Raw genomic sequence first — 13,542 nt, 5'->3', positions numbered from 1 at the left:
GAAGGGGGCTGCAGGGTGCGGATCCCTCCCCCGTCCCCCACTCCTTCCAAAGACAAAGAGGCACAAAGTCAAGTAGAGGCGTTTATTCAGAGCCTGCTTCTGACAGCAACACCAAGCCCTGCCCGCCCCCCCCCCCGCACGCCAGGGTTGACAGTCCAGCAGAGCTCCTGCCTAGGGGTCCTGTGGCCCCTCTGGTGGTGCCGGGGGCGCCTGCTCCCCTTCGCTACGCAGCATCTCCATGTACTTCCGCATCTTGACCGTCATCCAGGGGGGTGGGACGAAAGGTTTCAGCTCCTCCAGTTTCAAGTCAAGGGACCCCCTAGAGCAAGAAGCAGGGAGCAGTGAAGGAATTGGGGGGGGGGGGAACAAACTCTAGATGGGACAGAACCACATTTCAGCCTCTGGGGTGGCTCTCCCACAGCCTCCCTTGTGCCTGCCCTGCCTGGATCCACACCCACCAAGGCCCTGCTCACCCCTCACCTGTACTCGTCACTGGCAACCAGATCCTGAACATCCTCTTCCAGCAGTAGGTAAGCCTAGGGCAAGGGCACAGGCACAGGAGTCGGGGTGCGAGAGAGCTGTTCTGCTCTCCCACCCACCCAAAAGCGAATTGCTGGCTGCTGCACGCCAGGCATCTGCAGGACTCTGCAGGGAGAGCGCGGAGGGCCTGCGTGGAGGCAGCCCCAGTAGCCCCCCCCCGCCCAGTCCCACCCAGCAAGTCACACTCACCATCTTGCCTCCCGTGGCCCTCATGTGCTGCTGTTCAGCCAGCCAGTGCTTGTCTTGAGGATCGGCAGCGTACTGCACAGAGCGGGCAACGGTCAGAGCTTCTGCTGCCTACCGGGGGCCCCCAGCAGCCTGGCCATGGGTGCTGCCCCAAGGCCAAGGGAAGGCGCCCTCTGTCCGCAATCCTCCCTCCTCCCCGAGCCAGGGAGGGCATACGGGGTCTGATCAAGGTGGTCGCAAGGAACAGGCAAGCAGGCAACAAAGCCTCTGAGAAAAGCTTGCAAGATCAGCCCCCCCCCCCACCCCAGTTCCATATTGCGGGGCAGAAAACAGTACTCGACAGGCAGAAGACAACATGGCGGTAACTGAGGAAAACGCAGCCAGCCCCAGCTTGTCACCCTTTGGCAAGTGTGGTTCCTGCAGCCGCCTCTGCTCTGGGCCCACCTGGACCCCGGGAGGCCCCGCCACTGACCTTAAACAAGTGCGGGTGCTTGATGTACAGCCTGCCTCTGGTTCCGCCCATCCCAAGGGCCCTGCATCGGGAGCACCAACACAGACCCCGTGTTTGCAGCTGGACAGATCCACACCTCCCTTTGCCTCCCCCAATATCTGTGCAGCTGGCAGCTCCAGGCAGCTCTCCCCCCGCCCCCACCCCCCTTGCACTCATCCAGCAGTGACTCACTTGTTGGCTCTCGAACCCAGCACAAAGGTGGTGCCTTCTGTGATCCGCAAGGGATTCCACTGCAAGCAAATGGGAAGGAAAATACTTCAGGCAGCTTTACACACACACACACACACACGCACATCCCTGCCAGGTTGCTGCCCCAGGGCAGCCCTACCTGGCTGGCTCTGAAGAACAGATGCTGTGGGTGTGCAGGATTAGACTCAAAGTCCGTCCAGTCCAGCCTGCCATTGCCAACAGTGGCCAGCGTTCCACTTCTGGGAAGCTCCACCCGGGCAGGGCCAGCCCCCTTCTCTCTTTGCCAGTGGCAGGAGCAGGCATCAGGCCCCCCAGTCTGCTCCCTGCAGCCACCTGCTCTGCTCCTGTAAGGCTCCCCTTAGCAGGGAGGGGGCACAATGTCAGCCGCACCCTACCTTGGGTCCATCCCTTGTCAGTGGCTCACAGGACTTGGTTTTCCACCTGGGAGGAGAGGAGAGGAGGCACCAGGCTAAGAGGCTTTCAGAGCGAAAGGTGGGAAACCCCAGCCACTGGGCTCAGTGCCAGGGCTTGTGGCCTGGCATCTCCTTTTCAGGCCCCAGCCCCAGCACAGCCTCTTCGGTCTGTGCAGTTTTCAAGAGAGACCCCCCCCCACCCCTTGGGGCCTCCTCTCTGCTCAGCCCTTCTAGGGTCAGCTCCATGCTGCCACGTCTGTAGCTAAAACTTCCCTCCAGCAAAAATGGCCCCCACCTTTTCCTTTGCTGGGGCTCCCCCCCAGAAGCACTCAAGAGACACAGGGAGGTGCAAATGCCCCCCCCCCCGCCCCCTGCACTGGACTTACATGCTCGCCCCTGAAGTCCCTCGGTCGTTCAGCTGGCTCTGTCCGGGAGGCCGCCCCTTCCGCTGAAAGGGCGAATCCTTTTGTTAGTGCCTCCCTGTCAATGTCCCACCCTCCCAGCAGAGCCCCAATGGCCGCAAACCTTCCCCAGATGAGGATGCGTCACCTGTGCCCTGCTGAGGGCCTTCCTCGAGGGACAAAAGGCAGGTTGGGCAGCAAACGCACACCCAGGGGCTGGTCCGAGGGCTCCCCAAGGCCGCTCACCTTTTTGGGAACGGGGCTGCCTTGTTGGCTGAGTTCTTCTTCCACTGGGCGGGTGCGCTGGTCCGGGAAAAGGAGAAAGGGAGTCAGGACACAAGTGCCACTCATCCAGTCTCAAGGCGCATGGCCTTCTGGGCTTCAGCATGGCTTGGTAGCTCCCCAGCTGCAGGGACCTGGTAGAGAGGCCCCTTCCGGCCAAGAAGGGCTCCTCAGCAGCTGACCCTGGCAAGTATACAAGCCCCAGCCAGAGAGGGGCTGGTGCCTACCTTCAGCACTGGCACTTCGTGGGGCAGCCTCGCAACAGGCTTCTTGCCATCACAGAAGAGGAGTTTGGCCTGCAGGGAGAGGAGTGGAAACAGTCAGAAGCAGGCCACGGGCAGGGCCCTCTGTGCTGGCCTAGGTGGCAGCCCAGCCCCTGGAGAGCCCGGGAATTGACTCCCAGCAGTTACCTCCTGCAAGGCTGTTCAGGATTAGGGGAGGGGGGCAGCAAATGCTTTAACTGGCACAGACGAGACAGGTATTGTGGGTGGCGTCTGAATTGCTTAATGTTACCTGAAGCGGCTTAAGAGTGCCGTTTTTTGTATTTTGATATGGTTGTAATTTTTTACAAGCTATCTTGGATCCTTACTGAGAGAAAAGTGAGCCAAAAGTTGGTTGTTGGGGGTTTTCCGGGCTGTATTGCCGTGGTCTTGGCATTGTAGTTCCTGACGTTTCGGCAGCAGCTGTGGCTGGCATCTTCAGAGGTGTAGCACCAAAAGACAGAGATCTCTCACCTCTGTCTTTTGGTGCTACACCTCTGAAGATGCCAGCCACAGCTGCTGGCGAAACGTCAGGAACTACAATGCCAAGACCACGGCAATACAGCCCGGAAAACCCCCAACAACCATCGTTCTCCGGCCGTGAAAGCCTTTGACAATACATTGAGCCAAAAGTTCTTCAGTCAATAAAGGACGGGGGGGGGGGGATGCTGAGCAAGGCTGCTTCTTCCACAAGATGCTGCCAGTCCTACTGCCCTCTGTTGGCAGATACTGTTTCTCAGAGATCCCACCGATGGGGAGAGAGTTTGTGAGAAGGGGGCAAAGCGTGTGAAGGCCCAGGGCCAAGAGAAAGAAAGAGCTCAGCGGAGGCCCCACCTAGGGGGTCTCAAGAGGCCTGGGTGCCGCTCTCTGTTCTGCCGCCACTCCGGGGCTCCTGACACAGACTGCAGCAGGGGACACCCACCTGCTCCAGGCAGCTCCGACATGTCTCTTGGACGAGCTGCTCCGTGTCCACATCTTCTCCAACATTTTCTCGCACATTCCCTGCAGCCTTTTGGAAGAACTTGGAAACAGAAACGGTATTCTTGGAGTTGGAACGATACAAGCTGACAGAGCTTCAAAATGGCCTATTTCCTTTGGCCTCTCCCTCTCCTCATGCACTGCCCAGCTGCACGCAGGAAGGACCAGCAGGGAATGTTCAGGGCTGCAAATTCACCTGCCCCGCTGCACACACCTGTCTTCAGTTCTTTTTTTTTTTTTTAATTAAGCTTTATAACATACAACAAATAGAAATCAACGATGAACAGCAACTGTAACACAACAACTAATGAATAATAGTTCACAAGTTTTGAAGAATATGAACATTACAATAACTTAAACAAAGCATACATAATATTACCAAATATCAGAAAACTGAGTCAACGTCTGAGCAATTCTTATTTTGGGATGTAAATCGTGCATGTCTATAAATTCAAGAAAAGGGAACCATTTGTCATAGAAATTAGACCTGGCAGGAAAGCGTTCAGCATTGAGAATATTATCATTAATTTTATCCAGGATGAAACGGTCCCATGTCTTAGAGAGCCACATCTCTTTAGTTGGCACTTTCTTCAGTTTCCAGACTGAAGCTGTCGCTGATTTCGCTGCAACTAACAAAATTGCTATAAGATTCCTGATAGCTTTTGGGATCTGCGGAATATTCCATTGGTCTAGAAATATAATTGAAGGCGATAATGGAATATCGTAACTCGTAATCTGTTTTATTACTTCCAATATTTCTTTCCAAAATGTGGCTATCAATGGACAACCCCACCAACAATGAGAGAAGGATCCTACCTCATTGCAACTCTTCCAACACAGGGGAGAGCAAGAGGATGATATTGTAGACAATCTTTTAGGCGTCAAGTGCCACCTGTGAATAATTTTAAACGTTTGGAGTCTTATAGAAATTACTTTTGATGTAAATATTGAAGATGACCAGATTTCCTCCCATTTTTCCTGTGTTTTTTCAGTATTGCAATCCTGATGCCATTTGGATTGGCAAGGTAAATCAGTACTTTTTAAACAAGAGAGCAGAATAGCATATATTTTAGATACCATCCCCTTTTTCTCCCTCTGTGTATAGTTTAAAATTTGTTCAAAATCAGTCAAAGGGGTACTCATAATTTTAGATTTATACTCTGTCATGTTTTTAATCTGCATGTAAACATACCAATGAATTTTCTTTTGCGTTTTATTTTCCAGTTCTTGTTTTGACATAATATCTTTCCCAGAAGCTATGTCTATAAGCCTATTGAGTTGCATGTCTTTGAGGACCAAGTTATAATTACTGTTTTTTTCCTGGTGGAAACCATGTTTGATTGTGAAAAGAGGAGAATCTTGAAATCTTAGGAATTATTTTATCTCTTATTAAATCCCATTCTGATAGTATTGCTGACAGAAATATGTTATTATGTAATGGAGGGCGATCCTTTCTTTGATTCCAAATCAAGTCACCAAGTGAGAATGATTTTGGGAGTGAACACAATGGTATATTCCAACTAGAGAGTTCAGGCGCTGATAAGAGTTGTAGAATGTTAAACAGACTAACTGCTTTTTGGTAAATTGCCAAGTCAGGAAAGTTTAAACCTCCTTTTGAATGTTTCAACGAGAGGATATTAAAAGAGACCCGTGGAGGTTTGTCTTGCCACAAAAATCTATTCAGAATTGATTGCCATTTTTTCAATTGGGTTGTTGATATTTTCACCGGAATAGATCTAAACAGGAATAGAAATTTTGGTACATAGAAGGATTTAATTATGTGGAATCTATCCCACCAAGAAAGGTTCAGTTTTTTCTTATTTTGCATATCTGATTTTATGTCTGAAATTATTTTATCATGATTAACTTTAATAAGATCATTAACATCCACTGATATTTTAATACCTAGATAAGTTAACTGTTTATTAGTCCACTGGAAGTTGTATGAGTTTTTTTATCTGAGTTATGCTGTGACTAGGCAAATTCACTGACAAAATTTGGGATTTTCCTTGATTTACTATCAGTCCTGAAATTCTACCAAAGATTTCTAAAAGGTGATGTAAATGCTTTAAAGACTGATTGGGGTTTTTCAGATAGAGCAACATATCGTCAGCGAATAAGCTGATTTTATACTTGGATGTCCCTATATCTATACCATTTATGGAGTCATTTTCTCTAATCGCTATCGCTAGTGGCTCAAGGGTGATGGCAAACAGTATAGGTGACAACGGGCATCCCTGCCTAGTACCACGTCCAATGTTGATTGACTTTGATAACTGCCCATTTACCTTGATATTTGCTTTTGGTTGATTATAGATAGAAAGTTATTGCCAAAGTTCATCATTTGCATAGTTTTAATTAGGTATTTGATTTCAACCGAATCAAAGGCCTTTTCCACATCTAAGGACAGAAAGGCCGCTTCTATTTTATTGAGTTTACAATGAGCCAGGAGATTTAAAGTTCTATGAATGTTATTAGTTATGTCACGTTTTGGGATGAAGCCTGCTTGATCTGAGTGGATATATTTGTCTATAAAAGTATTAAGACGTTTTGTCATTATTGCAGTAAGGAGTTTGTAGTCGTGATTAAGTATTGAGATAGGCCTGTAAGAAGCTGGATTTAATGGATCTTTACCGTGCTTTAGAATTATTATTATCGTAGCCATTTCCCAAGTAGGTGGTGTTTTCCCTGATGTTACTATGGCGTTGCATGTCTTTGTTAGATGAATGGCTAGTAACTTTGCATATTTTTTATAAAATTCCACAGGGAACCCATCTGGACCTGTCGTTTTATTATTTTTGGCATTTTTTATAGCTTCTAAAATTTCTTGTTGGGCAATTGGTCTTTCTAGAAATTCTCTATCTGCCATAGTCAATTTAGTAAAATTTCTAATCTTTCCTAGAAAGTTGGTAATTCTAACCTCATCCGGGGCCTTTGAGGAGTATAAATTAGAATAGAAATCAGTGAAGATGTTTAAGATTTCCTTAGTAGTAGTTTGCACATTTCCTTTTTTAGCCTTAAGACTATTAATCATGGTAGACCCTCTTTTCTTTTTTATTCTGTTAGAAAGCATACGAAGGGCCTTAGGCGAGTTGAACCAGTATTTCTGTTTAAGATATAACAAGTTTTTGTGAATATCCCTTGTTTCTAATGTTTCCAAAACCTGCAGCCTTTTGGAAGAACTTGGAAACAGAAACGGTATTCTTGGAGTTGGAACGATACAAGCTGACAGAGCTTCAAAATGGCCTATTTCCTTTGGCCTCTCCCTCTCCTCATGCACTGCCCAGCTGCACACAGGAAGGACCAGCAGGGAATGTGCAGGGCTGCAAATTCACCTGCCCCGCTGCACACACCTGTCTTCAGTTCTCACCTTCATGTATTTATTGAAGACAGCCTGGATTTCCTCATTGATAGTGGGCTGCAGCACAGCTCGCAAGAGGTCCATGGAAACCACGGGGTCTGTGAAACTGGACCCGTAAGAGCAATGAATAACAAGCAGATTTGCGCCTGCAAACACAAACCCCGCTGGAGCTAACGCTAGGCCTGGCAGCCTCTCCAGCTTAAATACCAGCCCTCCAGTCCTAACCTTAGACCACGTGCTCTTCCTACCCAGTTTCTGCCCAGTTACCCGCTCTCTGGGCATTGCTCCTCTTTGTGGGGATCATTGGGGCAGAGCCCAAACATTCCAGAAACATAACAGCTCCACACTGTGACTAATAGCTCTGGCCCCATCTGCAGCAAGAGAGCTGGCCTTTGAAGACACGGAGCTTTAGTTGGAGGAAGAAGCCAGCAAGAGACACAAGTCAAGTCATGGCAGATGCTAGGCAGAGCTCCTGCTTCAGAATGAAAAAGTTGGCAAGACAAGAGGCAAGCAGGCAGTGGCCAGCCCCTTGCTTTTTCTTTTGGGGGGCAACAGGGATTGTGCTCTGGAGAGACGATGCTTCAGAGGCACACAGCAGAATTACAGGCTGGCCGTTCTTAACTTCTAATGTTCTGTTAACAGAGCCAGTTTGGTATAATAGTTAAGAGTGCGGGACTCTAATCTGGAGAAGCAGGTTTGATTCCCCACTGCTCCACTTGAAGCCAGCGACCTTGGGTCAGTCACAGCTCTCTCAGCCCCACCCACCTCACAAGGTGTTTTGTTGTGGGGATAACAACCGCTCTAAGTGTGTGTTAAGTCATCCTGAAGGGCGCTATATAAATTGAATGTTATTATTATTATTATTATTATAAACTGGGATCAAAGGAAATACAGTAGGCTTGGCCACTGCATGAAACAGGATGCTCGAACCTAAGAACCACCCTGCTGGACGAGGCCAGTGAGGGTCCACCTAGGCCAGCATCCTGTCTCACACAATAGCCAACTAGTTGGCCTGGAAAACTGCTGGGGGTGGAGGTGGAAGTAATACTAAGCTGGGTGGCGGTGCCAAAGGGAGCAGCGGGGCACAAGATCCATGGGATGTTCGTGTATTGGTTTTGAATGCTCAGGGCACTTCTCCCTTACTAGAAACACAGCACAGAGCATTTAACAGGCAGCATTTTCACCCAGTACAAAAGCGGTTGGAACTCCAAGGGCTCTGGAGAAGTCTGCCGGTGGCACCAAGCTGTAAAACTGACGACAACTTTGTGACCCGCTTTGGGCTCCAGAGGTCGGGCTGTGCTGCCAGGACTGCGGACTGGTGCGGCTGCTGCCCCCCCCCCCGTGGAATGCCAGGGCAGAGCCCCCCCCCCGCTGCCCCTTGGGAGCGAAAGGGGCGGGGCGGGGGGCGCCTTGTGGCAAGCGCTGCCCGGGCGCCCTCGTTCCCCGGAGGCCCCCGCGGCGGCTGCCCGTCGTCTCTCTCTCCGGCTGCTGGAACTGGCGCTGCGCCCCCCGCCTCAGTTCCCCAGCGAGGGAGGGGGCCTTTCCCGCCGCCCTCGGGCCGGGCTCACCTGCTCATCATCTGCGAGCGCCGCCCGCGCCGCTGGACCAGCCGGTGCTTGATCATGAGGTTCCAGGGGGGGCTCTGCGGGAGGACGGGCGGGAAGGAGGCGCGTCACCGGGGGCCGCCGCTCGCTCGCCCGCGTCGCCCCGCTCTCCCTCCCTCCCTCTCCGCCGCCCTCCCTACCGGCGCGCCCGGCCCGCCATCGCCGCCACCGCCGCCCCGCTCGGCCGCCTCCTCCCCGCCCTCCGGCGGCGGCGGCTCGACCTCCCGGGCGGCCCCCATCCGTCCGTCCGTCCGTCTTTCCTTCCTTCCTGCCTCGCCGCTGCCGTCGCCCTCTGAGTGCGTCATCGCCGCGCGCCCGGAAGCCCCGCCGGACGCCCGTTGCCGTAGCAACGGCGGGCGGTCGCTTCTCCTGCGCAGGCGCAGCTGGAGCGCGGCGGGGAAGGGCCGCCCTTGACGTCCTCCTGGCAACGACAGCCCTGCGAGGCAGGCCCGGGCGGAGGGGAATGTCGCCCCAGAGACTCCCAAAGCCGCCGTTTCCCCTCGCCCGGCGCTCTCTCTCTCCGGGGAAGGCCTGAGGAGAGCTGCGGGCCCGGGCGTTGCCAGCTCCAGGTTGGGAAATTCCTGGAGGTTTTGGGGGTGGAGCCTGGAGAGGGCGGGGTTTGGGCAGATGAGGGACCTCCCTTCAAAGCAGCCGCTCCCTCCCGGCCTGGAGGCAATGCCGAGCCGAGCCCCCTGGGTCTGCGGCGGGGCTCCCCCCTCCGCCTTCTCGGCGCGGCTCCTCGTGGCCTCGCAGGGGACGGAGCTGCGGCGGGTCTCCCTCGACCCCCCCCCCCACCCCGAGCAGCGCCGAGGGCCGGGCGAAGGCCCGCCCCGGATCCCGCCCCTGCCGCCTTTCTGCGGCGAAGCGGCTGCGGTCGCGGATCTGGCTTCGTGCGAGTCCGGGGGTCGCCTTTCCCCCGCTTGGCTTGCTGAGGGTTTGCTTCGCTTTCCTGAGGGGGCAGCTTTGCCGCTCTGGCGAATAGATAAAATCCTGGAAGGCGATGCCCAGCGGGGTTTATTCCCCCTCCCTGTGCTGAATCTGTGAACCTGGGCGGGTCGTGAGAGGGAGGGCAGGAAGGCTTGCATCAGTGCTCGGTTCTCGGGGGCCCTTCCTCCATGCCTACGGTAAGGCCAAATGTCACCGTGGGGTCAGGAAGCAGTCTTCCCCAGGCCAGTTTGGCTGGGGATCCATCTTCTTCGTATGGACCAGGGGGTCCCTGGGGTGTGTGTGGGGAGGGGAGGTAGTTGTGAATTTCCTGCATTGTCTAGATGACCCTAGAGCTCCCTTCCAACTCTACGGTTCTAAAATACGTGGCACCCTGACTCCCTTTTGGCTTGCACCCCCTGAAAAAAAGCCCCAGGTAGTCCAGAGTGAATTTAAGCGTTCAAAGTGTAAAAAAGATTTTGCCAGACTCTGCCCAGACAAAGAAGCCAAGCTGAGCTTGACAGTAAGATTTTTCCCCTCTCTTCTCCCGCTTTCAGTTGCTGACCATGGCTCAGAAGCAAGTCATTGTTCCAGAGCTGACTGAAAAGAGCTACTCTGCCTGGCTTCAAGCTCATTTGAAGGAAGAGGGAGCAGCAGCCCCCCTTGAAACTGACCCTCCAGAAACAGGAGAGGATGAAATCGCATGTTGGAACGACCAAAACAATAAAGCGAAGAATGTTATTGTTCGGTGTTTATCTGATAAGCAGCTTGTGTATGTTAAGGTGCAAAAGACAGCAAAGGGAATGTTGAGGGCACTTCAGAAGGCATACGGTCGGCATGAGGATCACAGCCAGGTCGCTTTGTTCATGGAGCTTTTTTCAACCAGGCTTCAGGAGAATGGGAATGCGGATGCTCATATAGAAACCATGCTAAACCTAATTGACATTCTGGCTGCTGGTGGTCGCATACTGGATGAAATTTTAAAAATAGGATTATTTCTGAGTTCGCTGCCCAAGTCCTATTCATTTATTTCACCTAGTTATGGAAGAGAGACTAATCTACAGGATATTTGGGGGCAAATAAGAGCTGAGTACCGCAGACGAAAAGGCTACTGTCATCAGAACAAACACAATACTGACTCAAATTACCTGCTCAGAGAGGCTGGACCCAGAAGGGCAGTCACTAAGCCCATCGACTGGAGAAAGCCCAATCCAGGAGGCAGAAGAACGGCCCCTCGCTGCTTCAAACGCAACAAGCCAGGTCATCTTCAGAGGCAATGCTTAAACAGCTAAGGCCCGGAATGGCACGTTGACTTACTCAGGGCTTCAGATAAGCCAAGGCCGATCCCCGTCTTTACAGTAGATCTGAAGATGGAAGGTGGACATTTATCCTGATTTATGTTGATGATCTGAATATTTGCCATGAAAATCCAATTGACAGTGCTGAAATTATATCTCATCTAAGCAAAGAAGTAGAAGCCACACACCTAGGAATTTAGATTGAACTTTTGTTTGGGAATTTAGATTGAACAAGAACCAGATAGAAGTTATCTTCTTAATGAAAAATAGAAGATACTGGAAAGCCTCGGCCCAGAAGGTGTTATTCCAATGCTCACACCAATGGCATTAGGTTTCTACAAAGAAAAGATACCCAGACAACAACTGATACACAGGTGTCATAGGCAAGCTTGTATACTTAGCAATGACAACAAGACTGGATATTGCCAGGGGCTGTAATGTCTTACTTAAATAATTTAGCTTACTCACCACAAAGACTGCATTTAAAAGGGTGATAAGATACTTGAAGCGATTGCCAAGAGACAAGTGCCAAGGACCGTGAGGCAAGCTGGACCTTGTGATGGCTTACAGAGTGTTGGAATAGAGGCATGCCTGGACACTGGGGGGGTGCTGCGTTTCTCTTTTAGAACTAGATTGTGTGAATGGGTTATCGTCCTAATGGACAGGATGGTTCTCTTTGTCGAAGCTGGGAGCTTCTCTCTGGCTCCTTTGATTCCTGTGCCCTGTGTGTTCTTTCTTCTCTTCTTGGTCTTGCAAGAGGTCTCTCCCTGTGGAACCATGCCAAAGGCCATGCCCAAGCATGCACGCACTTCCAAGTGCATGCAGCTGAATTAGCTGGCCATTCATGATGCCAAAAATATTCTTTAGACGAGGCTTCTTCCTCTTTTCAACTACAAAGTGGATGTGATCATCACACCCTGAAGGCCACACACGGGCCCAGCCGACCAGTGGGGAGTGATGCAGCCACGGGCACTGAGCCCAGGCAGTTGTGAGTCTTATGGGGAATATGCTGAGGGAAGGACCGAAGGGGAAGGACTGCTCACCCACCCCCCTGGAACGAGCCCTGCAGATGTAGGTTCAGGTTCAGGTTCCTGCTTACTGGCCAAGCAGCAGGCAAAAAGGAGGAAGAGGCCAGACTAGAACTCCTGCTGAAGAGCAGCACTTGAGCCACTCACTAGCCTGGGCACCCAGGAAGGACACACAGCAGGTGGCGTTAGGCACCCCAGCCTTCCACACCAACCCTCCGGAGCAGGGCAGCGAAGCCAAAGGGTTAGCATACCCGGGGGGCCTTGGTTCAAATCCCAAAAGAGGAGAGCCCCGAGCCCCTGCAGCTGCACTCTCAAGCACAGCTGAGATTTTACCCCATCGAATATCATCTATCACTGCCCTCGGGGGAGGGGGGGCTCATTACCACTGTCTGCTCCTGGCAGTCTCAACCATGTTTACGCTCCATCCATCCCTGCCTGTCCCCCTTTCTGGACGCTGCATGGCTGATCATGCACCAGCAGTGAGGTGTGGGAGTGTGCAGCCTGGATACCTCCCCATCCCTTTTGCAACAGCACATCTGTGCCCCTTTTGGACACCTTCCCCCCCCCCACCAGCATGGGCTGCGTGCTGAACACAGCTGAGCTTAGGGACAAGCAGGAGGAGGGAACCTGGCCCCTCTGCTAAAGCCCGTTTGAAGAGAGACGCAGGCCCCGTGCTCACTGGACAGCTTTCTAAGAGCTGGAACCAAAGTGAACGGGGGTTGCCAGTGCCCTCATCCTAGGGAGGCCGTGCTCTAGCAAGCGGCAATGATGGGCCACAGACTTGTGGGCAGAGGTGTCCCAATCACCGCCCGCCCGTGCATGAGCAGGGCAACCATGTGCGCCTGGCAGCTGTCTGAGCGGCCAGCGATGCTGCAGGAGCAGGGCTGGGATGAGAGACTTGGCAACCTTCATAGCAGAACTGTGAAATCCACACTGGTCACTGCAGCTGTCAGTCATGCTATGGGTTTGGCAGGTGGTTGGCGTTGTATTGGGTCTGTAGTCCTTCCTGGGCCCTGCCCTTTTGGCTGGCTGGCTGCCACCATGGAGTCCAAAAAGGCCCAAGGATGGTTCCACTTAGACAGAAGAGAACGAGGGTGCCCTGGGAGTCTGCACGTGGCACTCTGTCGGGTCCATCATGGAGGGGGGGGTCCCTACTTACGAGGAGGTGTAGTGGAGCCAGCACGCGACTGTCTGCTGGGGCTGCTCCAGGGGATTTGACCTGCAAGGTGATGCGCCTCTGAAGTGTTTGGTCAGCCGTAGCACAGATTGGAGCGGAGGGACTGGTTGTGCCCCCCCCCCCAAGCGTGGCTCCGGAGTGCCAGCCCAACTTACTGCTAGCGATTGTCTTGGAAGTCAGAAGTGTTTGTTTTTTAGTTTTGTTTTCACGTTACTTACAGTCCTCCTTTCTCGTGATGTTCAGTGTGGGTCACACACTGTAAAGTCAATACAGTCAACTGCAGGGAGGTGCAGCAGACGACGGAGCAGGATTTGCAAATGTCAATTTGCAGAGATTTGCCAAACAAGCAGGCGTCCCACGTGGAGCTGACGTGTTAACATAGAAACTATC

General features: G+C 52.3%; 2 protein-coding genes across 5 annotated transcripts; one reads left to right on the top strand and one right to left on the bottom strand.

The window, feature by feature from the left end:
• Positions 1-68: 68 nt before the first annotated feature.
• DNTTIP1 (deoxynucleotidyltransferase terminal interacting protein 1) lies at positions 69-9,045 on the bottom strand. 3 transcript variants are annotated; one of them, XM_054980731.1, is made up of 13 exons: positions 8,866-9,045; positions 8,690-8,763; positions 7,131-7,227; positions 3,705-3,803; positions 2,750-2,818; positions 2,487-2,543; positions 2,226-2,287; positions 1,822-1,867; positions 1,409-1,467; positions 1,199-1,259; positions 730-801; positions 481-536; positions 69-319 (listed from the first exon to the last, which is right to left on the bottom strand). In XM_054980731.1, exons 1-13 carry the CDS (start codon positions 9,028-9,030, stop codon positions 172-174), a joined length of 1,065 nt encoding a protein of 354 aa, XP_054836706.1. In that variant the 5' UTR covers positions 9,031-9,045; the 3' UTR covers positions 69-171. The 3 variants fall into 3 exon arrangements, with proteins under 3 accessions (XP_054836706.1, XP_054836707.1, XP_054836708.1); XM_054980732.1 differs by having other exon boundaries at positions 8,947-9,045; XM_054980733.1 differs by lacking the exons at positions 69-319; positions 481-536; positions 730-801; ... (7 more) ...; positions 8,690-8,763; positions 8,866-9,045 and adding an exon at positions 3,812-6,942 and having other exon boundaries at positions 7,131-7,219.
• A 2-nt stretch (positions 9,046-9,047) lies between these two features.
• LOC129330618 (uncharacterized) lies at positions 9,048-13,297 on the top strand. Of its 2 annotated transcripts, none has more exons than XR_008597063.1 (2): positions 9,048-9,294; positions 10,207-13,297. XR_008597063.1 is itself a non-coding variant. In XM_054980734.1 (2 exons), the coding sequence occupies exons 1-2, from the start codon at positions 9,841-9,843 to the stop codon at positions 10,939-10,941; spliced, it is 744 nt and encodes a 247-aa protein (XP_054836709.1). In that variant the 5' UTR covers positions 9,587-9,840; the 3' UTR covers positions 10,942-13,297. The 2 variants fall into 2 exon arrangements, 1 of the variants encoding a protein (XP_054836709.1); XM_054980734.1 differs by lacking the exon at positions 9,048-9,294 and adding an exon at positions 9,587-9,849.
• The last annotated feature ends 245 nt before the right edge of the window (positions 13,298-13,542 follow it).

Source organism: Eublepharis macularius, chromosome 5 (genome assembly GCF_028583425.1).
Source record: "Eublepharis macularius isolate TG4126 chromosome 5, MPM_Emac_v1.0, whole genome shotgun sequence".
NCBI lineage: Eukaryota > Metazoa > Chordata > Lepidosauria > Squamata > Eublepharidae > Eublepharis > Eublepharis macularius.
This window is presented reverse-complemented; position numbering and strand designations above follow the sequence as displayed.